The sequence below is a fragment of the Pieris napi genome, chromosome 15, assembly GCF_905475465.1.
Source record: "Pieris napi chromosome 15, ilPieNapi1.2, whole genome shotgun sequence".
In the NCBI taxonomy this organism is placed as follows: Eukaryota; Metazoa; Arthropoda; class Insecta; order Lepidoptera; family Pieridae; genus Pieris; species Pieris napi.
Window position 1 is genome coordinate 9024139 of NC_062248.1, and position 24976 is coordinate 9049114.

A 24976-nucleotide genomic window follows, 5' to 3' on the forward strand; every position below is an offset into this window, starting at 1 on the left:
TTGAGGCATACATGTTATTAGAAAATATTTCCAGTCTTCTATTTAGCAAAATAATACCTATCCATTTTAATTAATATTTGTATCAATAATGGTACATAATTAAATAGGAGTTTGGAACTTGTTACAATCAGAAGGTTATTTTCTTTATACATCACTAAGTCTATTATTTATTGTTACCTACTCTTAAATTCAAGTTATTTTATATTTAAACCAGAATATAGACATTTGATTGAGATTTTATTAATTTCCAACAAGACATCATGATTTCTTACTAGAACATTTATGAGTACAAGTACAATTTAGTTGACATCTAGGTCTTACAATAGGTCCCCTATGTAAATAATGTATTGGATTTTGATTCTTGCAAAATCTCGTCTCTGAATTTTAGGAATTGAACCCAAGGAATGTGAATGTGTATTACTTGAGGAATGATTATTGCATTAATATCTATATGATAATCTACAAGGAATTCTATATTAAAAAGAATTTATTTCATAACAAGCCTAAAATTTTACATGAGATGTTCATGAGATAATTTATGTTAAGTCAAAGAATAATCTCAATCAATATAACACATTTAATTATTTCATTAATTGTTTGAATGACATGATTAAGAAGCACTAGATCAATTATTATGTCTTACTATCACATATATGCTCCATTTTCTCTTGTTCTCCTAATTCTGTTTGTTTTCTTCTAATTACCAATAGTATATTACTATAAGTATTTTACAATTGAGCTTAAATTACATTTTTTAACCATAGATAATGTAAGATTTGCCCAAATAACCCCATTATTGTTCCTTTTAGGCATACAGTGCTTACTTATTCAATTCCCAACTTATTACTGAATAATTTCCTTTAGACTTGATTTACACCATGACAAATCATTTGCAATTGCCAATAGAACATTTTTTATTCATACAGGTTTGACCATGAGCAATAACTAGAGTCTGGAGGACATTACTGAGGGGGAGTTAACATTTTTACTATAATGCTTATGAATACATGTATATTTCAATCTGTTGCAATGTTATAGTGAAAGTTCTTACTTTTATTTTTTTAAGGTCGGATTTTTGTAAGATATACCAAAAATAATGTAAGAAGTGTCACACAATAATAATAGTCATAATTTTATAATAATTAAAAATCTTATTTATGTCTAACCTTTGTTAAATAAAGCCCTTCTATAGTTTTTATACATGTAACCTTAACTTAAATGCACAGTGCATTTGCAGAAGCATACTGCATTGGAGATTTCGGGGTTTACAAACACCACACCAAACCAAAAGCCCTATATACCAGTTTTGGATTTTATGTTCAACGAGAAGCAGTTGCCCTATCTGAAATTTATTAAATATATCGATTTGCGGTTTTGATCCATATTTTATTAAAAAACTATTGGTTTTTAAAAAATATGATTTTTATTCCTGTATTTTTGTTCTTAAATTTATTTACGCTAAACAGAGTTCTCAATTGAATAAAGAGAACTTATTATGGACATTACATGGTGCTGGTTTTATACAGAAGCTGATCTCTACACATTTCAAATTGGTAATTGAATAACAATCAAATACTAATTGTTATATTTAACTATATAATATTAATAACATATAACTTTTATAAATTTTTTCAGCTTAGCAGTACTTTTTATAATATAATGTTACACAGTAGACATATGATCGCTGTAAACCCTGACATGTTCCTTAAAATTTATTCTAGATGTCAAATGTATTTGATATTCCATCATTGTTACAGAAGTTTTTGGATTAAAGTCTTCACATTAGCCGGCAAACCACGGATTTTCAAGATACGGCGCTGAATGGCGCCACGCATGTCAATGAAATATTTATGCAAGTCCTGGCAAATGAAAATGCTAGGTAAGTTATTAATTTTTAATAATGTGGTCCCAATTACGACCTAAAGGTTTTATTTTTCACTGTCACTAATGTATAAGAAGTCATATTCATTTAAAAAATAATTATTAACAAAATCTTTGACTATCTACTATAATCTATCATACGAGATGCATAACACTTTTAAATTAACATTATACAGTTCTTAAAGTGATTTTGGCATATTTGAAAATTAATTCCTATAATAATATTATAGTATAAACCGAATATATTATTATATAATATCAACCTAATATTCCTATAGTAGTGGTGAAAAATGTAGTACACATATAATAAATAAAGACCACTTTATATGCATTTACACATGAACTTTTACTTTTTTTTACATTTACTTACTGTTCTACTGCTTCTCATAACCATTATACATATTTTATCAAGAATTTAGTGATAAAATTAACTTTTTATTATGAATACTGTTTTGTTTAACTGATTAAAGATTCATAAACTAAAAACTTAGTTTTTTTATAAAGACAACATTAACTTATATTTAATATAGATAGCTTTTTTCTGTATCAGTTAAAGATAATGTAAGATAAGTAAAGTAAGTTTAGACTGAATGACTGGGTGCTTAGTAAGCATGTACAGTCGTTAGTCATATTGTTGTTAAGACCAGCAAACAGAAAATCCACCACGTTAATATTTCACGATATCACTTTGACTGAGACAAATATAACTATGGCCCATAGTCCCCGGCAGACATTAAGTGATCAGAGTGTGAGATGAATATCAGGGTCTGATAGCAAGTTGGAATGTCCGCAGTTTATACGAAGATGGAAAATTGGATAATATTTTACAGGAAATTATTGTTCTTTGGATTCTCGGCATAAGTGACTTAAGATGGTATGGAAATGGGCCTGTAACGTCTGGTGATCCTACAATATACTAATCTGATAGCAGAAACATACAAAATACGGAGATGCCGTGCTTATGAGAAAACCATGCTTGTTCGAAAACATGCTTATTAGAAAAAACCCTAGTTAGGAAATTTCTACCTCTTTCAGACCGGGATAATGTTACTACAACAACTAAAAGCTAAACCATTTAACATTAACATCGTTCAAGTATATGCCCCGACAGCAGACAAAAGTGAGGAATTGAATGAGAGTTTCTGTAACGACGTGGGCGCAGCTCTTAAGTTAACAAAACCTACTGAGCTATCAGTCGTGACAGGTGACTTCAACTCCAAGATAGGTCAAGATGCTAGAAACACACTCTCTCCCACAGAACTCAGAAGTATTTCCGAACTAATTCGACTTAGGGACCTTCAAGAAAAGAGCGTACTAATTCTTGAAAGGCCGGCAACGCATTTGCGAGCCTTCTGGCGTTGTGAGTGTGCTTGGGCGGCGGTATCACTTAACATCAAGTAAGCCTCCTGCCCGTTTGCCTCCTATTACATAAAAAAAAAACATGATTTTGTTGTTGCGAATACTTTCTTCAAATGACTACCACGTAGACATTTGGCATTCGCCAGCCAGACAGGATTGGGTGAACACCAGATCGATTAATTGTTGATAAACAAAAGACCGACATAGCATTCAATCAGCTACATATCCTCGTGCAGATATAGGTTCTGACCACAATCCAGTCGTAGTCGTTGTCAAGTTCAGGGATATCGAGTCTAGGAAACAACTGTAAACCTAAACATCAAGAACGCAGCGAATTGACACATAAAAACGGTGGCTATTAAATCTGCATTGATGACATGCTTTGGGAAGACTTCATTAGTGAACTTTTCTTTGATTCACTTCCAGACTATATTAATGATGTTGGCGGTTAAATCTACTATGCCATAACAAAATGAAAAACTCGGAAAGCTGTGGAGCTAATAATATTCCAATAGGAATTTGATGAATGCAACTCTTTTTAATGTTATATACCATTTAGGAACGATTTCTTTTGACTGGCTGAGGTCAACATTTATCAGTATCCCCAAAACAAAGAATCCCGTTTCATTTAAAACCTATATTGGACGATAAGTGCTAATATGAGAGGTAACAGCAAACATTTATCATATATCGACTTACAGAAAGATTGCGTTTTATCACCTTTGCATTTTACAGAAGCCCTAGATAATTGTCCAGATGGCATAGAAATGAATGGAACACTGCTGAATAACCGAAGATACGCTGATGAAACGATCTTAATCGCAGAGAGCCTCGATGGCGCGGAACGCTTTTTCGAAACTGAAATAGTAGGTACTTTGTGACAAGCGGCGTAGAATCTTGGACGCTGATAGTGACTATGTCAAAAAAACTGGAAGCATTCAATATCTGGGTTTATCGACGGATTCTTATAATAATTTGGACAGCATACGAAATACAACTGTCCTGGACATAATGCAGAAGAACAAAGAAGTGCTGACGACGGTTAAGAAGAAGAAAACTTAAATATATTATATAGAATAGTACGTCGCTGTAGATTGACCACCTCGTAAGTCCAGAGAACCAAACATCACAGGAAACTAAAAAAATTTTTCATTTCGTCAATGTTCGTTAAAATATTATTATGTGTTTTTGTCCATATATGGTTAAAAGGACTTATTTATTAATAACATAATTAAGTCCTTACTTCAAGATTATACCGGTAAAATGACTAACAATAAAATAAATGGTTTTTTGACATACGAGGTTGACAGTGACGATAAAATAAAAATAATAAATAGAATAAGGAAACTTGAATATTTCGGACACGTCTTACGTAACACCAAAACATACGAGGTCCTTCAACTAATCATACAAGGCAAAGTGGCAGGTAGAAGGAGACCTGGCCGCAGACGCACGTCTTGGTTGAAGAATCTTAGACAATGGTTTAGTCAAAGCATCAAGGCATTGTTCAGAAGCGCGGCATCCGAAATTAAAGTAGCCAAGATGATCGCCAACCTTCTAATGGAGATGGAACTATAAGAAGTAAATCATATCGTACAATGTTTTAGTATGTAGTGAACTTAATTCTTATACTCTAGATTCTGATAGCAGACAAGAGGGTGCTTTTCTATATTATATATACTAAATCAAATCTACTTAAATCAAAATCTTGGAAGGTTTTGTCGACTGGTCCGGGAATGATGGATTTTGAAGACTTTTTTGTGTTATTTCTTGCTTGAACTAGAACATTCTGGCAGGGTATTTAAGGAGGGGAAATTTAAGTTACTACCGTTATTGATGATATTGCGAATGTGGTCCAGCTGTAATACTAAGTCATAATTTGCAAATCGCGGCAATTTTAAAGAGTGAAACGATACTGAATCTGTCATCCGCACCATGCTACAGCGCACATACTATAGTTATATGATGACGTCTCCGCCATGCATGAAGTAGCAATGCTTTGATATCTCAACAGCCTCGTTAATTCTATCTCTTATTCAAGAGCATGACTCGGAGTCGTTTTCTCGTATTAAAAACATTCTTCCAAGTAATATGTAAATTATTCAAGATATGTCCTGGTAATTTAACAATATTTACATACAAATATACCGCTTCAGTACCTCCATGTATTGATTGGATCTATACAATTAACACATTACTTATATATGTGAATCCACTCTCCCTCATTTTATATTCAAATTACCAATCGTAATTGCTACGAGTCGTAGATAAATCTGTAGTCGCAATGAAATCGCACTAGTTTGCTGTTTTTTCTATAGTCTAGGACTCTTAAGCAATTGAAATCTTAAAAGAAAGAATATTTTCAAACATGCGAAATGTTGTCTGCATATAGGAAAGTCAGAGATTCATCTCAGTATTTATAAAATTGACGTTTTTGCTTTTAAAACTATTTTACCTATTCAAATGCTAGTTCTCAATATAGTTTTCGCTAATATTCGAACTCAGTTGGACCTCAAGCTTTGTATAAACCCAGGCTTGACCAATTAACATACGAAGGCGGTATATTGTCGTAAATCTCCAAACGGCTATCAAAGCAAGTCGTTATAGAGCTATGAATTGCTTTGATTCGCTTTGATTCTTTTATTTTATAACATGAAGACCATTCTTTTATCAAGCATTAATCTTGTGTAGCATCCGAAGATTATAAGATCACTGTGAAACCCTTAAAAAAATCTGCGACCAAAAATAGCCAATTTACTTTAATCTATGTGAGATATTATATATAAGATTTGAGCGAATATGAAAATTAGGGGTATTATTCGAGTGTACATTATGTAGTTGGGTTGTGATGGCGACGCCGCGACGGAGCGCGCTGGGCGGTTTCCATGGCGACGGGTCTGAGCGCCGGCGAGCGAAATGCCCGCCGTAGCGATCAATCCCGCGCCAAGGAAGCCCGAACCCTCTACTCGCGCATACTTCTCGCGCATTTCACTAAACTGTTCCCGTTCTCACCGATAACGATTCAACTCTACACGACCTCTGCAATACTCATACATATGACGCCAAAATATAACTTGATATATAAAGATCTTATCTAGATAAAATGTTATTGTATAAAAATAACGAATTTTTAAAAGTCTGACTAAGAAGGTCGAGATCCATGTTGCCCCTATTTATGTTAAATGAACCTAATAATATAATTATGAAATGGTTATAATATAATACGCACGAGGTAGGCCACATAACGTATTTTTTAAAGATTGACCTCACGAGGTCTTTATTTACGTGAGGTTTCTTCTAGGGTTTAGTTAAGACATTACAGAGAGATTATTACAACTATAATACGAAATTTGAAAGGTGTAATTATGAGTTGAGTTTATCTCCGATAAAAAATCTATGTAGAATTACCCGAAGCCAATAAAATATCGTTTTGCCTAAGCTAAAACGTGTTGAACTTTAGGTTCGTTCGTTTGAAGTTTATTGATACGATTTCAGGGTGGAGGGCAATGACATTGCGCTTAGAAAGGCTGTAACCCGAGGATGTAGGGGGGTAAGGAGATAAAATGGCTTTCTCTAGTGTTTTAACTTTGCCCAATAAACATGAAACGATATATGTAATGAGAGGGGTTTAAGGGAATGTAACATGACCTTGACCCCAGAGCAATAGGCCTAACCTGCCCCAAAAGACTTAGGTGGAAAGTTGGCGGTCGATAGTGAAACACAGCCTCCGCGCAGGCGCTCCGTCGTCCGCCCATCGATCCGCCCGCCCACGTGACGCAACGCATTTGCGAGGATTCCTTTCACTACACAAAACTCTTACTTGCATTCTACGTATTGTAATAAAATTTAATGAAAGCTTCACCTAGAGAATGTGTCAATGTAACTGATGTAACACACAAGAGTTCCCAACAATAACATTGTATGACAAGTACAATATCAGGGTCTACCTCACAATGCTTCACTATCACTACATGCGTCAATTAAAAAATATTTATTGGAAATAAAATTAGATATTTATATATTTTTCCCCTTTAGTTAATAAAATCTTATAAATACTGCGTCATAATCTTATTTATAAATAAGGCTCTTTTGCCTTGTGTTCGTTACTATATATAAACATTATTAATATCGTGTCCCTGTAGTTCGGTGCGTCTACTTTTCTGTAAAGATATAAATATTGATAACTAAGATAGTTGTGTTTTTTTTAGTGACACTAGGACATAACTTTCACTCTTAGATACTGATATTTAATTTGGTTCTAGTTTTTCTATCTAAAAATAATTTATAGTGGGATGATGAAAGTAAAAAAAAATGAATATAAAATATTAATAAGATAAGATGTTCATGTAAGGCTCTGTTTTGTTGAGACCAAAGTGTCTTTTTGTTTAATTGAGCGGAAGAAATAACGCGTTGCGATAGGACGCCATTAGACGCTTCACACGCTTTAGACGTTCACTTTATTGTAATAGCGTTTTCCATATTACAGTTGCATAGTTTGATTGGACGCCATGAAGGAAAACCGATTTTATGGTTGACATTGATCGTAGACCCTGACGTCCTATCGCAACGCGTAATTTCTTCCGCTCAATTCAACAAAATACGTTTAAGTTTCAGTAAAACATGTGTGACGTTTCAGTTATTTCTTTATTTTTCTAACAAGAATTAAAAATATTCGAACGCGTGGAATTTTTAGTATTTTCCACTCAGACAATGCGGTTATACATTCAGACTAGAATATTTTTAGGCCTGAAAACAATACAATATAAAAATTCTTTTCATATCAAAACGTAAGGTTAGTGGTGCAACGTTTGTCAACCGCTATTGTAGCATTGATGGTTCTACTACGGCGAAGAGTTACGTAACATTTTCCTGTTAAAGGATTTAAGTATTCAAGAAGTTTTCCTTGAGTATCCGATAATAAGGTCCAACGCTTTATGTATAATATACCTTGTTCATTCATGATTCATTTCTAAGTTTTAAATAGGATTATATAAATATTGTTTTGGTAAGAGGGATTAAATCTATTTAAAACTTGCTGTGCCTTGGGGTTTCGTTTGTAGCGTCGTAGCGTAATGGTAATGATTTTGTCAATATATCTCATCATATTATGAGATTTAAAAGTAGGGATGTGACATTCTGCTTGCATATCGATCAATAAATAATCGAATTTTCTTCAAAGAAAAAATCGATTATTTTTAATATTCATCCCAAAATCGATCCCCATCCCTAAAGTTGAACTTTTTAATTTTCGTGTAATGACATGACATTAAATCCCAAAAAAAAAAATTATCCACTTGATGCAGGTGTTTAGGAGTTGTACCCCACACATTTCGGCGAGTCATTTATATTTATATAGATAATAGAGCGGTGATCTCTAAGCGTATCCTTTACCATTGAGTCGGGCCTCTTAGAACGAATATTGCGCAATTTTATAAAGCCATTACTTGACTCATTCCTCATAAAATTGCTTAACTCACAAGAGAATCAAACTCATCAGCTCTCGGTGTAGCTGTGATGATATTGTAATTATGTTACAACAATAATTACTCGGCATGAAAGCAATATATTAACTTTCATTATCTGTCCGATTACGCGAAGAAACTCAATCGTGGACATTCTCGAGGATTGAGAGTTTACGATGTTTTTTCAAGTACCTACATCAAATGTTTAGGTAATATAACATTTTTTTTAATCATGTGGAATTCGAACCAAAATCTCGAAATCACTTCATAATGAGCTCACCCTGAAAGAACCAGTACTGATTATACATTCAGTTATTCATACATTTCAGTATTTGATTGCCTCTGGCTGATGTGTTCGTATGATTATGAGCTAAATTAGGTAATTAGCGTTGTTTAAATCCTGCGATTCAGATGCGCAGGTAGAGGTATCGGGCCTGCGCCTGCGAAACGGCTTGGACATCACGATTATTCATGAACAGCTTTCATTTATTACTTTAGGTTTGCATGTATTGGCGAGTATATTATTGAAGGTGTTAGAAAAATGCTGACTGGGATCTTACGCGTGCCGCGTATACGTATGCACACCGACGGGTTATGTAAGCAAGTTGTTTTACGAATGCGCCGAGTTTTGTCTCCAAAAAACCAGTTTAAATTGCTGTGGGAAGTCTTTATTCCTTTTATTAATGGCTCTCGTGTGCGCTTTCTATAGCAATCTAAAACTCAACAATGATACCGACCCGGCCGTGAGGGAACTACATATGTATGATATATAATATCTAACACCTTGATCGTGATACTTTATATCCTTGAGCCCTTATTTGCTAATATAGTAAACTGACCTACTTTACTATCAAAAACATATTCCTTATAAATTAATGACCAATACATTTCGCGGTAAATCAATGAAACCTTGCACAGCTCTGGAATTTCCAACTAAAAGATTTGCCGTTCTACATTTGTGTTGGCAATTATTGATGACGTGGAATATATTCATGTAATACCAGAAACTGTCATTTGTCAACAACATACTAAGTGCAAATTAACTTTTTTCACTATGACAAAATATATTGTGTCGAACTTACAGACATCACACTTCTCAAAGAAAGGGATTTTAGAGAGATACTCCTATTCCTAGCGAATACTATATGCTTTTTGCTCCCGTGTAGCACGTAATAATAAGAAATGTTTAACATTCGCACCATAAGACCAATGATTAGTGTGTTTCTGTTGCGATGCGTACGGGCATAAACAATGAGTTGTTGCAAGAGGTGATAGAACGGGTAGGGAAGCGATGAGCAGTGAGCAGCGTTGGCGGCGGCGAAGCGGAATTAGAATGAAGTGCGGTGCGCGGCCGTGTGCGTCGTCATTGCCGTGACCCACTGACACACATCGGCGGGGCCGCGCTGCCGCCCGCCGCCCGCCGCCTGCACCGATATCTGCACATGACGCGCACGATGCACGCTTGCCTTCCTCTACAAAGAGACTTCTTCACTTTTATTCATATGGTCACTGTCTTCAATTCGCTGTCTTTTCAAACTAAACTGAGAGCACGGCAAGTCTATCCACAACAATGACGTTGCAACACTTGAATTGACGTATTTAAATTGTGATAAATGAAAAAAAAATACTTGAAATTTAATTAAGTTATAACACATTTATAGTTAAATGTTATTGCCTATTCAAATTTATTCGCACAATTAAGCCTTAACCGGGCAATATCACTAAAATGAGTTATGCAATAAGTGACCTTGTTATCTAAATTGTGCACTTGACACGAATACTGTTCCATTTCACTTTCATGTCTATACAGTGTACTACACAGCTATCGCGAAGTTATCTTCGTGTCCGCTTGCCCACGATAAATGTGTTTATCTGGATGGCTCATGTACATTAATTATGCTCAATGCAATTCACTTTCTATACTTTTTCACTAAGAATAAAATGATTGATCGTGCAGATTTTTAGTCTTATTTTTTAAGAAGTCGTAGGCACTCCTATATTTAGACAATTGGCCATGATTTGGGAACACCTGTTAGTAGTTATATGGTGCCTAAAACAAAACAAAGTAATCTCTAAGTACTGTTACTTTTAATTGCTAGTATAAGAAATTAATGAATTTGATCTAATGTCTATCATTCCTAATACAGCCATTTCCATGTAAATCTCGTTTGATGTCAAGTGTCAACCTTCTGGGCCCTGGCTCTCGGGAGTCGGGTCGATGAGTGAGACGGCGGCTCGCGGTGCCGCCGCCGTGCGAAATGTACGACAAGGATATACGTATATGCGTGTCTCGTCTTTCAGTTGACTTTCATCGTCGTTTTGTGGCGAACGTTTTGCGCGACCGCCTTCGATAGGAAATTGCATTATTTTATTAGATGCGTAATAAAGTTTGTGTTGGAAAATATTTTAACGACGTGAACGTTATTAATCGATTTGACGGGCGATATTTATTAAATAATAAGTTGTGAAGTGGAAAATTAGCGTCGCGGCGATCGTGGCGCAATGCAGTGTGTGTTTGGGTGCGAATTGAAACTGTGTACAAAGTTGATATTCGTTGACTTGGTGGACAGCGGTGGCTGTGTCCGTTTTATGTGTGGCTGGTAGCAATGTTGCCTATGCTCCAAACGGAAACCCTTCTCTTCAACAGCGTGACTCGCTCTGACGGAGCCCCGCCGGCAGCCACTCTGCCACCCCCCATGACACCAGACTCGGAGGTTGAGGAGCTAGTTGATATCTTCTTCGACATTGATGTTGCTGTTAATACGTTCTCAAGGTTGGTGTTGGTCGTGAAAGTGAGATTATTTATTGTGACGTCAGTCGCGTCTATAGCTATATAGCTCGAAGCCTGAATGTAACAACGCAAATATGTTAGAAATATAAAATAGCATTTCACATAGCTAAACAATTTGAGCTTTGGCATAAGATTGCTATAATCTGGATGTTGAAAACGTAATTGGACGTATAAGCTGGGAGATAAAGTAACATTATAGGAGTAAAAAGATTCAAGATCAATAATAATTTACTTACGTGGGTTGAGTAGGGCTGGGAATTTTGTAGCAAGAATTTAGATACTTTATTACTTATGCGTTGCTTCGATTTATTTTAACGACGCTATCATATTTGTTTACGTATTACAGTTATAATATTAATTATACATTGTTGTTAATTAGCAGTAATATAAATTAATTGCATTAAGTTGCAGAAAACATTCTTAATCATGACTCTATTTACCGGTGGAAATTGATAGATTATTAATAAAACAATTAACACGTTGTGCAAAGGCGATTTATGATTCTGAAGTATTTATGATACAAAGTAGTTAGGGGATGATTAAAAAAGTTTTTATTAGGTCCCTGGATTGCGTTTCTTTCTATGTGCGCATTTAAAACTCGCTTGTACGGAGAAGGAACATCGCGATAAAGGCGGCATTTCTTAGATCCGAAAATCGACCGCGTGTGTCAAGCACAAAAGGACTGATCACGTACTTGTGTATTAAGGCGTACTTGTGTAAGATAATGTAAATCGGCCTTTAGTGTTTAGGAGAGTGCTTTAGGATAGTACTTTAGTTGAAACATGTAAACGCTACTTGCTTTAGTAAACGCTACGCTAAAGAACTTGCCTTTCAAGTTGTACTAAAGCACTCTCCTAAACACTAAGATAATGTAAATCGGCCTTTAGGAACCGCCACGTTATTTGTGTGAAAGATCTTTTGGCCGCAAGTCCTTTTTTAAGAGATTTCTATTTTGTATGAAAATCAACTAATAATAACAAATTTATATTCTATGGAATACTTTTGATCTTTGCATTCAATCCCAGTAACATATTTTTCTAGTCGTAGATGATAGTCGTATGGTGATGTAGAAGTCGTAGATGGCCTACGACATTTTGTATAGGAACTTCTTTGTTAATCACATTTTCGTTACCTAAGCAACGAATTGTGTTGGAAGTTATGTTGTCTCGATCACTGATTTAATGGTACTCACAAAAACTGCATCAGTCTAAATTAATAAATTTTCTGATAACATTAAATTATAAAATTAATGGCTGATTTTGTTTGAATAAATGTTTACAGACAAAAATCGTTAGTGTCTCATACCCCTAGTGTACATATATTATGTATAAGATATTGCTTATAAACATGTCGAGTTTTTCTAAAGCGCGAAATGCTTTGAAACATGGCGCATGGCCGGAGCTTTTTTGGCATTACTGATACTTTTTGTTTATTGGGATGTCTCATAAGTGAAAGTAATACGTCGGAAATACCAAGAATATGCTTTAGCATGAAAATGTATTTCTTTTAGTGATCTACCGTTATTTGATATTAACTTTATGTTATTCAACCCTTAAGCCACGAGTTATATAACTCTGTTTAATTAGGCTTCAAGGTTTTTTTGAAGTTTCCGAGAATTAAAACTCCAGAATCTCTTGTTACAACTTTGAATATCCTTGGCAACAATCAGATATAGGTGAGCCCTAGAAGGTTATTTAAAGGTAAACACGACAAAATGTAATTATAATTGTTATTATTCGTTCATTTGTTACAGCTGCTTAAATTTGTTTTTATTTACGGAAAAAATAATTTTAATATATTTCTTAAACTAATTTTTTCCATAAATGAGGGTGTATAAAGGGTGGTTTATATGCCGCATGTCTGATGCCGTCATGTTGCGGGCGAGGTCCATGACGGCGGGCATGTTGAGTAACAATTGAAAAAGCGAAATCTTCGATCGCGTAACACCTTCAATACTTATAAACTTTCACTGATTCGGTGTCAGTTTTAATTTCAAACTAACCGTGTTGAATGGATTTGTACTATCGCGTTTTGATTTTGTGTAGTTTGAGTTTGATTCACAACCGTCTCATTTAAAGGGAATATGTTATTTGCACAACACAATGCAACCAGCGTGGTGAGTTTTGGATGCCCTTAAAGTACAGTTTTCCGTATTATTTTGATGGAGCACCTATTTCTGGTCACGCTTGTGGCACGTTGTTATTCCAAACATTATTATTTCAAGGTTGCGCGTCCGTCGCGGTGAGGTTGCGTTGTGGGGCTCCTCGGCGGCCGGCGGCAAATGCTCTATCTCTGTCCCTCTTTCGCATCAATCATTCACTAGTCGAAATTTCGATGTTAGGAATTAAGATATAAACTGGTCTACTACATATTGTTATATAGTGTAAATGTAACTTTTAAAGTATTTGTTTATATATTAAGTATTCAAAACTCTTTATTATAAAACTCCACCCAAACGTTTTCGCACAAGTATTGTGTTATGATTATGACTCACTCAATATTATACACAATACCAATTATATAAACGAAGGTTTTTTTGATACATACGCTTTAGGAATGTTACTTATGAAGGGCTATATATCTACTATAGAATGTTATATGATTAATGTATTTTATATAAAACTTTCCTCTTATCCAAGCCCGATACTGTACTTTTGCATAGGAAATTACACAGATATCGGTGCTCTTTAACCGTAAAATGATTTGTTTATTTAGTGGCAACAGCAGATATTGATAATTTATTATTATTCAAGTTGTAGAGCGCGATATCATTCACTTAGGTACTTTAATCGTTCAAGGTCAATAGATTTGGGGCAAGCGTTTGAATCATACAAAAAAATGTATGAATTAAGTGCATTCATTCTTTACGGGTTCTTGTTTCTGTATTGAAGGAGGTTTATTCCATACAATCATGTAATATCATCCGAAACACTGAACACTAGAGGTCCGCTTTAATAATAGATTATTTGTTTGATGCCTGTGTAGAGTCGAATCCTGTGACCTCCAAGCGGGAGACACATGGAGGGGCCTGCAGGGCAAGATGAGCGTGACAGCGCCGGGCAAGAAGATCAGAAAAAAGTCTGGCAATCAGCCCCAATCTCAAATGTACGTATCTTGCCAATTGGAAACTAAGATTCCACGAGATCACTTTCGACTTTCGGTTTATTCTTTTATTAATATACGGCTTGGAATTGAAGAAAATCAATTATCGTCTCCACTTTATAAATAAATAATGATTTACGACACGCTTCGATATATTTTCACTTTTAATTTCATTCTTACTTATTACATGTGTTTGATTTGCATCGTGTTTTGTCGTTTCTAAATTATTACGTAGCATAGTGATAGTTGTAAAATATTTATTTGGTTTGTTTTTAAATTTATTATTGATTACTGTCTCAAGTACAATTTTTAAAACAAATTACTCAATGATTTCTGAGTATGAAATTGTTATGAATTTTTGTTACTTTTGATATTATTCTCAAGAAATATTCAGAGGGTTATCTTTCTGAATTTTTCATACACTATCTCTTGACTTAGAAAAATTCTGATCTTTATAATTAACAGCAACTTAATATTTTCAAACATTTAATATGGTTTTTATGTGCATATAATGCAAGTATTTTATAACATCTGTCATAAAGAATTTTGATAGATTCATATGTTTCTGTGTACATAAACTTGATTGTTTTGAGAAGTGCATCTTTTTTATGGATCCATTACCTTGAACACGTTTCGTTAACCTTTTGTTTTATCTTCGCTTATTATAAATTTAATTATAAGTTGTCATTTCTTCAAGTGCTTAGTACTAACGAACAATACCGTTTTTTATATTTTTATTATTAATTTATCGTGCTTAATGCTACGTAGAGGTTTATTGGTAGAACGCTCAGAAACTAAGCAACAACTGGATGAGTCTATTGAAGTCATGTTTCTGGAATGTTATGCAATAATAAAGGTCCTTCAAACTTTCAATATTACAGATCTTAATTAATAACCAGCCAATAGAAAAATAGATCGAAATCTCTAGACCGGATTTTTACCATCTGGTAATGCCACAATGCCATTTCTGTTTCCATTCTAAACACCACCTAAGTTCTGTTTGGGCGTTTGGTAACTCGATAGAATAGTAATTAAATCTGACAACTAATCATTGAAACTACTATACTTTACTAATATGAGGAATTCTACCAATCAATGTGACTTACTATCAACGTCTCTTTCAGAAATAAGTGCTTCAACGAGAAGCGTCGCCGAGAGCTGGAGAACGAAGTCATAAACCAGCTTGAAGAGCTGTTGCACACGTGTCTGGCGGAGGTGCGGCAGCCAGACAAGAACGGCATCGTTCGCGAGGCCACCCGCCAGATTTCAGAGGTGCTTAGCCGTCGACAGGCCTGCCCTTCTGATTGTCCATTGCGAGCTGCGCCTGCACGGTCGCCCTTACAAGCGGGCGAAGTTAGCTCCACACAGCAGCCTCCGGCTCATCACTACACCGAAATTAGTACCCTAATAGAGGTATCATATCTTTCTATTATTCTTGTTAGCAAGTATGTAATGACAGTTGGCCATCAATTAATACATGACTGATGCACTACAGAGAGATATACAATTTTTGCTTGTGTTACTTAAAGTTAGAATTATGGAGGGGTGGGGGGATTGTGTGGGGGACCAAGCGTTACTTAGTCCACTTATAGAGTAGTAGTAATCTATCGTGGTCTCCAAGATGGCATCATAGCTACTGTTGGCTATTGCTTCTATATACACATATTCTACTCCTTCATTGAGTAAGACTGGTAGGTAATAGGAAATTCTTATATGAGTATTTCTGTTGTTAATGTGAAATTGAATACTATGCAAAGATGTGCAATTGATGTGTTGCTACAATCACATATGGTTTCCACAGTTTTTCTCGTACCGCAAGACACAATATGTTTGAGAGACACTGTCAAATAATGTGTAGAAGAGAGTCAGTTTGTGTGGTACAGAACCGTATTGGAATTTGCGGCAGCAATCATATGACAGTAATCATTTTGTTATTTCACATATATAATTTAAGTATATAATTTTAGTGAGCCAACCAAATGATACTTATAATAATTATAATAAAATAATCATCATTTATTTAATTAAGATAATAGAGATCCATTTTAGATAGGAAATAAGGATTATATTAGTTCGCATAACCGATATGCCGGTACTTTTTTCGCACATACTACAGAAAAAACTGCTGCTGTTAAATCCTTGATTAGAACATAGTCAGTACCTACTTAGAGACTATTTCCGAATCCGGTATTTCAACGCGTAAAAAAATTCGTTAACTAGCCACAGTAGAAGTATTTTTATAATTTGACTATACATTTTGGTGGCGGTCTTATAAAGTTGGATACTTGGTTACATAATAAATGCACTTGTGAATCTATAATATAGAGGCTAAATAATAATTAATTTTATTGTATTAATCAATCAAGTTGATGTCTGTGTAAACAGATAATATTGCTAAGATATGACTCAATGATTTTTCCATGATGAAATGCTTGTAACACAATGTTATTAGTATTAACTATTTTCTAGTCACTTTGTGATTTTGATTTTTTTTACGCTTGTTTTAATCATGACTTGTGCTTGTAGAAAACAATTTAGTGATATCGAATCGTAGATAAATACATAGAAAGTCTTTATGTGCATTTTGAATTCGGTTATAGCTTTGAGAGCAGTGTTTGCCTAGTGGCTTCAGCGTACTACTCTCATACCTGAGGTCGTTGATTCGATCCCCGGCTGTGCACCAATGGACTCTCTTTCTATGTGCGCATTTAACATTTGCTCGAACGGTGAAGGAAAACATCGTGAGGAAACCGACATGTCTTACACCAAAAAAGTCGACGGCGTGTGTCAGGCACAGGAGGCTGATCACCTAAACCTTGCCTATTAGATTTAAAAATGATCATGAAACAGATTCATAAATCTGAGGCCAAGACCTAAAGAGGTTGTAGCGCCACTGATTTATTAATTTTATAGCTTTTTTTAAAATACATTATCTGGTATTCGACAATGATTCTGAATTTTATCATACAGTACCTAGTGCTGTTATTCGTAAAGTTTCGCAAAGCATAAAAATGTTGTGTCACGTTTATTTGCAAAGTGACATAGGAATAATGAAAATGATTTGAATTATATCTATTTTTTTTTTAAATAATACCTATTCTACTCCCCTGCCATAGTGTCAGGGACTTTTTCTATCTATATTATTGCTATTTGAGGCTTTTGCTTATGTATTTGAGGGATGCAATATCTTGATTATATACTGGAAATATGTAGTTTTATTTTTCTCATGAAATACAAACTCTATAGGTTTTTAATAGAAATATAGGTTTTTTAAATCAAAATGGCTTAATTTTCAGGCGGTGAAGCACTACACAAGTGTGCTGGGGTTGATTTTAATGGAAATCAACTCGAAGGGGGAGATTGAATGTGTCACTGAAAATATAAAGGACCTGATTCTTGTGGAACGCACCGAGCTGTACAAGAAGTCGATATTCTCCTTATTGCACGCTGAGGATCACGCCAAGCTGAGACCGCTACTAAGGAACATACAGACCTTCACTTGGGGACCAACGGATCCTGAAAAGTATCAAAATATACAGGCACGGTTCCTGGTCAAGGACTCCACTGCGACTGATGGTAGCAGGTAATAGATCTTGCTTTATTAAATTATATTATTAAATTAAATTTATTTATTGATAAAATCAATCTAAGGCATTCACAAACGGTTTGGCAAATATTTTTACTTTATGATACGGGTTGCAGACCAAGAGCTAAGCTAAGTTAGTTTAGCTTAGCTCGCATAGCTGACGCAGTTTTCCATACTTGTGTGCAGACCGCAAACTATGCGAACTAAGCTATGTGAGCTAACTAAAATATGCGAAGCTAAGTTAGTTGTGTATGCCGATGCGCAGCTACACGAGCTAAGCTAAGCCTCTCCCGCTACCCCGCACACCATTTGCACATCCACCACACTGACTGAGCTTTGGCTTAGCTGTTGGTGTGCACGCTATTTATTTCTAGCTTAGCTTAGCCTAGCTTGCTTGGCATAGCTTAGTTTAGCCTTGGCATAGCTTAGTTTTCGGTCTGCAACCGGCTTTATGAGAGTGAGATAAATTTATACTTAACAATAGGTTGTGTTTTGGTTTGAATTATTGAAGAAAAATTGTTTATTCCTGATACATAATAATCTCTAGCTCTTTGTATCGACTAAACTAATAAGACTAATATTACTACCATATCATAAAACAAATTATACTGTATTTAAAACAATAATTGATTAACTTTAATTTATGTACACAATTTTATTTAATGCAAGCAAAATTTATATTTAAACTTGCATATTTTATTTTCATCAAGTAGATTATTTGTTTTTAATTATTTTAATTCGTAATTTGAAACGCGAATGCAGGTTTACACAAACTGCAGCAACATACTTTTTGTTGTAATATGCCTTATCAGCATGAGTAGGTATTTTGTTACCAATAAATGTAATCTGTCGTGACAATGAATTGATAAGATCCATATTGAAATATAGGTATAGAATTATCGAGATATTTAACACGAATTGGTTAATAGATTTAATTAACTCAATTATTTTACTTTAAAATAAATTATTCAATTAGAAAAAGGAAAGTAATTCTGAATCTTCTGGATTCCTGTTGAGTTAATATTCAAGTAGAGTTAGTTATCTGTAGAGTAAAAATATTTAAGATTTTGTGAATTGCCCCTTTTTAATAGATAAATGTATATGGTAAAGTTATTATTAAAAGAGGTCATTATTATGTTTAGTAAGTGTAACATGTTTTTAAATTAAAATAAATGCTTGCTATTTTTATTGTCCTTGTGGCAATTTAAATTTATATAAATATTCTTATATGCTATTTGACCATACACGGGTTTGTTTAGTCCTTCCGCTTCGGAAGTACCGGTTTTGTAGAATTCTGCTAAATGATCCTGAGTAGACCATAGTAATAATTATTGGTGATGATACAACTTGTGATGGTCTCAGGTTGGCGGAGTGCGTGATCCACGCGGCGGCGGTGCGCGCGTCGCCGGCGGAGGAGGCCGGCTCCGTCATGTGCGTCATCCGGCGCTGCGACCCCGCCGCCCCCGCGCCGCCCCGCCCCGCCCTCGTCTTCAGACTCGACTGCACCTTCATCATTCTCTGTAAGTTGGACACCTGGCTCACCCTCACCCCCATCTTTTATTCCCAGTCGAAGTGACACACCCGTCTCTATTTCAGCTTGTGATCTCTCCGGGGTCGAGAACTGTATAAGCTCTACCCTCTCTCTCGTGGGCACTCGCTATTTGGAATTGGTAGATAGCGGGGATCGCGCCCGAGTGTCGGCGCACTTGCAGGAAGTGGTGTGCCGCGGCGGCGGGCTTCTGGTCAGCGAGCCCTACGCGCTGCGTCTCGGCGCCGACGGCCCGCGCTTCAGAGTCAGCGCCCAGTCGCGCCTGTTTCCCACCGCGGGTGAACCCGACTTCATCATGTCCACCAACACCGTGGTCGGCGACGACGACGATATACTAGAATCGACGCGACCTCCACTCGGTGGGCCGCTGATGACCTCCATCGTAAACGGTGATCCCTCTGCGCCCCAACGGTACCGCTCGCCGGTCGAGCCGGGGCCCGAGCCGGAGCCCCAGTTCTCCATGAACGACTTCGACCTCGATCCTTGGGGCTCGACGTTCGCGATAAGCGAAGTGTCCGGCGAGGACAGTAAAGACCGTAAGGAACCGACCGGAGAGGACGCGGGGGCTCCGCTCACGCCCCGCGCCCCCTCGACCCCAGGGGAAGGCCCGCCGACGCCTCGCACACCTCCCACCCCGCTGACGCCTCATCCGGCGCCGCTACCTGAGAAGCCGAACCGATTGCGGACGTTGCTCAGCTCAAAGAAGACCAACGACCCCATTTTGAAGGATCTGTTGAACCAGAAGGACGAGGAGGGCGGTGGCGGGGATTCGTCGGGGCCTCACACGCCTCACACGCCCTTAACCCCTCACACGCCGCACACTCCCGCCTCGGCGCTGTCTCCGCTGCATTCAGGGCAGCCGCAACAGCGTCATCCTCAGCAGCTTCACGGCCATCAGCCTCCCACCTCACACGCCGCCCAACATCCGACACACCATAATAATCAGATGTTAAAGGTACGTCTTACAGTCGTCTGTACTATTTAATACACTTTTTTTCGCTTTATAATATATATATATATATATATATATATATATATATATATTTTAATCAAATGAAACAAAGATTTTTTTTATTTTTTTAACACATCTTAAAACAAATGTTCTTACTGTGTACTGTATTACAATTGACGCTTGTGTGGTTTGTTAGCTACTGAACGACAAGTCAGATGAAGACGGTGATGACAGGAATCGTAGCTCAAGCGCACTGCTGTCCCAGCTATTGGCGGGGGGCCCGGGGGGCGGAAGTAGTAGCAGTGGGGGAAATGGGGGTCGACACGAGAACGAGTTATACTTGGAACGCATTGCTGGCATTAAACGCAAATTTGACGAATCAAAGGCCACCGCTGCTAACCCGAAGAGGGCTACTCCAGAACACCAACAGGTATTAATGTATAACATATAGAGCATACCAAATTTTAAATTTATTGATCCTCATGCCCATGGGCATAGAAAACGTCGGATGTCCCATCATGTAAAAAATTGTGTTAAAATACTTTTGATTGTACCCTCTTATTCATAAAAGGTATTTATTTCCATCTTTCGGAGGGTGTTTACTTTGAGATAAAAAAAAGCGTGTACTTATATACGCGCGTACGAAGTTTTACTTCTTTGTCATTATTAAAAATAGTTTTTGATTGCATGCAAATAATTAATTACAATTAAATAATCAAAGACTGGAAAAGGAGTCATTATAGTCAATAAAGTTCAGTTTACATTTGAAAAATTAAATAAATAAATATTTATTATTATTCTTGCATTAAGTGTAACATAAATTCTATTATTATTCGAATGTTGTTTTTAAATTATGTTCATTGCCGTAGCATCTTCCGTGGGCAACTTCATTCTATTAATTTTGTGTCACGGTGCGCGCGCATCGTAAAATTTCACTCTCATCAATTTTTCATAACGCGCCTGTATAACTTCAAAAAAACTACTTCGGTGGTTATTTTATTGCTCATAATCCGGTGGAAACAATAATTTTGAAACAAATAAGTCACGATGTTTAACTTAAATCCAGAGAACTGAAGCGATCGCTACGCAGGTAACGTCGTCGGCAGCGGGCAGCAGCACGAGCACTAGCCTGGGCAGCCCTGCGAGCGTCGGCAAGAGCGAGCTCTGCCTCAAGAATCAGATCCTGGTGTCGCTGCTCGCGCGGCAGCAGACGACGCCCCCCACTCCCCTGCCCCTTCACCCCGTCCGGGCCTTTCCCCCCCGGCAACGCCCGCCGCACCCCGCGCACGCGCCCAGGCAACATCCGCACACGCTCTCTAATATGCTGGCCACGAAGTGAGTTTAATTTTAAAATTTACTTGAATACTTAAAAGTGAAATTACTTTTCGAATCGATTTTATTACAAACTAGCTGCCCCCGCGAACTTCGTTTCGCTTTTATATGATTTTTTTCTAGTAAGTCTTAAATTTTAGTAGCTACATACCAAAATATTTTGCTAAGCTTCTCCTAGTAGTATATATGTACTGGTAGCTACTCCATAGATACTGGTCCTTTTTCCGGGATGAAAATCGAAGTATAAGGTCTTTCTCTTCTCAGAGTTCAAGAAATAAATTTAAAAAAATACTCTCAGTGTAACATAATATTTTGCGATTATTATTATTTATATAAATTGTTAAGAAAGAATTCAGGTCTAAAATGTAATTATATATATAGTAATAATATATAATGGTATATATATATATATATATGTTACAATTTATAACTTATAATCGGTAAATAAATTAAAAAATTTAATCCAACGTATAGGCATAGCTTTTAGCGTTTTTACGCGCACTACTTTTGATTCACGCAATAATTCCTTACTCTATATATAAGTTTGTAACTCTATCAGAGTAATCAACACTCAGTATATCTGAATTCGCTTCCTAGTTCCTAACTTTAGGTTTTCTGTTGGCTGATTTAAATATATCAGCCCTATTTATAACCAGTAAAATTAATTTAACTATAATATTTAATTTTTACAGCAATCGTGGTGGCAACATGAATGGCGGTGTGGGTAGCGCTGGAGGCGAAACAGGGGGCGCTCAAAGTCACCTGCAGTTGGTACTGCAAGGGGCCCGGGGGGCCTACCCCCCGCCCCCTTCGCATCCTTCCCCCCTGCATTATGCCGCCCCCGCTCCGCATCATGGATATAATGCGCAGCCACCGTGAGTATATTTGAGATATGGTAGATGTTTATTAGTAGAACTTAGATGAAAAATCAAGTCAACCAAGAGATCGTACGTTCGATTCCCGGCATGAATTAATTTTTTTCTATGTAGGAAGGTTGTGTCGATTTTGGGCTGTTTATGGTGCTACAATCTTTTAGTTCTGGGCCACAGATGTTTATATCTGTTTCGTGATCATTTGTTTTTCTAATGGGCAAGTATTAAAATATGCCGGTTTACTCACGATGTTTTCCTTCGCCGTGCGAGCGAGTGTTTAATGCGAAGATTGAAACAGAAAGTCGGGGATCGAACCTACACCCTTAGGGATGAGAATCGCACGCTAAAGCCACAAACACAAAACTGCTCGATATAGTCACTGTTTAGATGTAATTATTATTTAATTTTACATTTATTTATTCTCAATGCTCTTTAGAACGAATTAAATACATCGAAAAATATAAAGTTTTAAATAAGATTGTGGGTTTTAAGAAACTGTATCGTATTTTGTAAGAGTCGAGGTCGCGACCTTGTTTAGACTTAATTTGTCTTACAAAGGTACTGTGAAGTAGTGTTTCTTTTACAAAATTTAAAGATTTATATCATGTAATAAAAAGAAACTAAATTAATATTATTAAGATATATTAACAAATATATTGTATAATCGAAATTAAATTGCGTGTTTATGTTTGGAATATGTTCGGGGTTGGGATAAATTATTAGGATATTTAAAGGGTTTTTAGGCATTTATTTATTTAACCAGCAATGGACTAAACTAGTGGGGTAAGATATGATTAGGATAAGAGTCGCGCCCGGTACGAGGTCTGAATGCGAACTAACTTAAGTGAATATAATAAGATATAATGAAAATGAACACACAAGCAAATCATATTGCATGGTGTCAATTACATTGCAATACCTGTACGGTTGTAAACCGTACATGTTCCCGGGGGAGGAAAAGATGAGGGTTAAAAATATAAGTTAACATAAGTTGTAACTTGTAAATCTTTTAAATTTCATGGGCTGGATTTGTCTTTCTTTTCCTCACTTTGATAGCTAAAATTGTGTCCTCTATCTCCTTCTTTTTGCGTTGTCTGTTGGTACTTCAACTTCTAGAATATGTATCAGAAGTTCCAGCGAGCCCTCACAATGTGCGAAACTATCAGTTGTATAATCAAGGCTGAATTACAAAATTAACGTTTGCTATTTTAATTTGTGTATAAATTAATTCTATTGTGATAGGATCACGCACCTCTATTTAAATTTTTATGCGATGCTAATCGGGAGCTTGTGTTGTCAGGGAAATTTTTTGTTTGTTTCGGAAACAAAAAGTTATTATGTAGAGTAAAAAGTTTTGGAGGCTAAAAAAGTTGAAAACAATTATGAATGAAAATTGTTTTAATGGCAGTATTTATTTTAAATTGTATTTTTAATGAATAGATTTATATATAATAAATTAGGGTCACCCGAATGAGATCGCTTACTAGCGATACGACTCGTTGCATTATTTATTTTTAATTTATGTAACTGATAGTTTCTTAATTCTTTTGGCAACTCAACAAAAAAATCGCATTTCATTCAATACAATAGAGCAGTGGTGGCCTAGTGGATTCAGCGTGCGACTTTCAGGTCGTAGGTTCAATCCCCGGCTGTGTACTAATGATTTTTTCTATTTTTGTGCGCTTTTAACATTCGTTCGAGCGGTGACGGTCTTGCTTTAGATCCGAAAAGTCGTCGGCGTGTGTCAAGCACAGGATGCTGATCACCTACTTGCCTATTTGATTACAAATGATCATGAAAAATATATAGAAAACTATTTTTTTACTAATAAAATTAATACTAATCTCTAGTAAAAGTAAAAAGTACTATTTAACTGTCAAGGTAACTTGAACAGTTAACGTACAATAAGTAACTCTACACTAGTTTATATCACGCATATTAAATACGCTATGGTGTGATAAGGATCCAAGGTTACATTCCATAATTTACATATTTAATTGATCATAATGCCCTCGATTTACGATGGCAGGTGTTGGCGATATGGGTAATTGGCGTTGTATGTTACTTGAAAGATAATTTACTCTTTCCCT

The 24976-nt window shown here is 36.1% G+C and overlaps 1 protein-coding gene across 8 annotated transcripts in view; it reads left to right on the forward strand.

Moving 5' to 3' along the window:
* LOC125056812 overlaps nt 1-24976 on the forward strand; it is a 34879-nt gene that overhangs the window by 690 nt on the left and 9213 nt on the right. For 2 of the 8 annotated variants that reach the window (XM_047660097.1, XM_047660099.1), the window contains exons 1-9: nt 10989-11475; nt 14479-14598; nt 15720-16008; nt 17892-18178; nt 19544-19701; nt 19778-20685; nt 20879-21112; nt 21749-22017; nt 22707-22889. In XM_047660097.1, coding sequence (XP_047516053.1) covers nt 11309-11475; nt 14479-14598; nt 15720-16008; nt 17892-18178; nt 19544-19701; nt 19778-20685; nt 20879-21112; nt 21749-22017; nt 22707-22889 — 2615 coding nt within the window. In that variant the 5' untranslated portion in view covers nt 10989-11308. Of the gene's footprint in view, nt 1-1757; nt 1880-10987; nt 11476-14478; nt 14599-15719; nt 16009-17891; nt 18179-19543; nt 19702-19777; nt 20686-20878; nt 21113-21748; nt 22018-22706; nt 22890-24976 lie in introns of those variants that run through there. The other 6 variants (XM_047660102.1, XM_047660098.1, XM_047660100.1 and 3 more) reach the window with 6 other exon arrangements.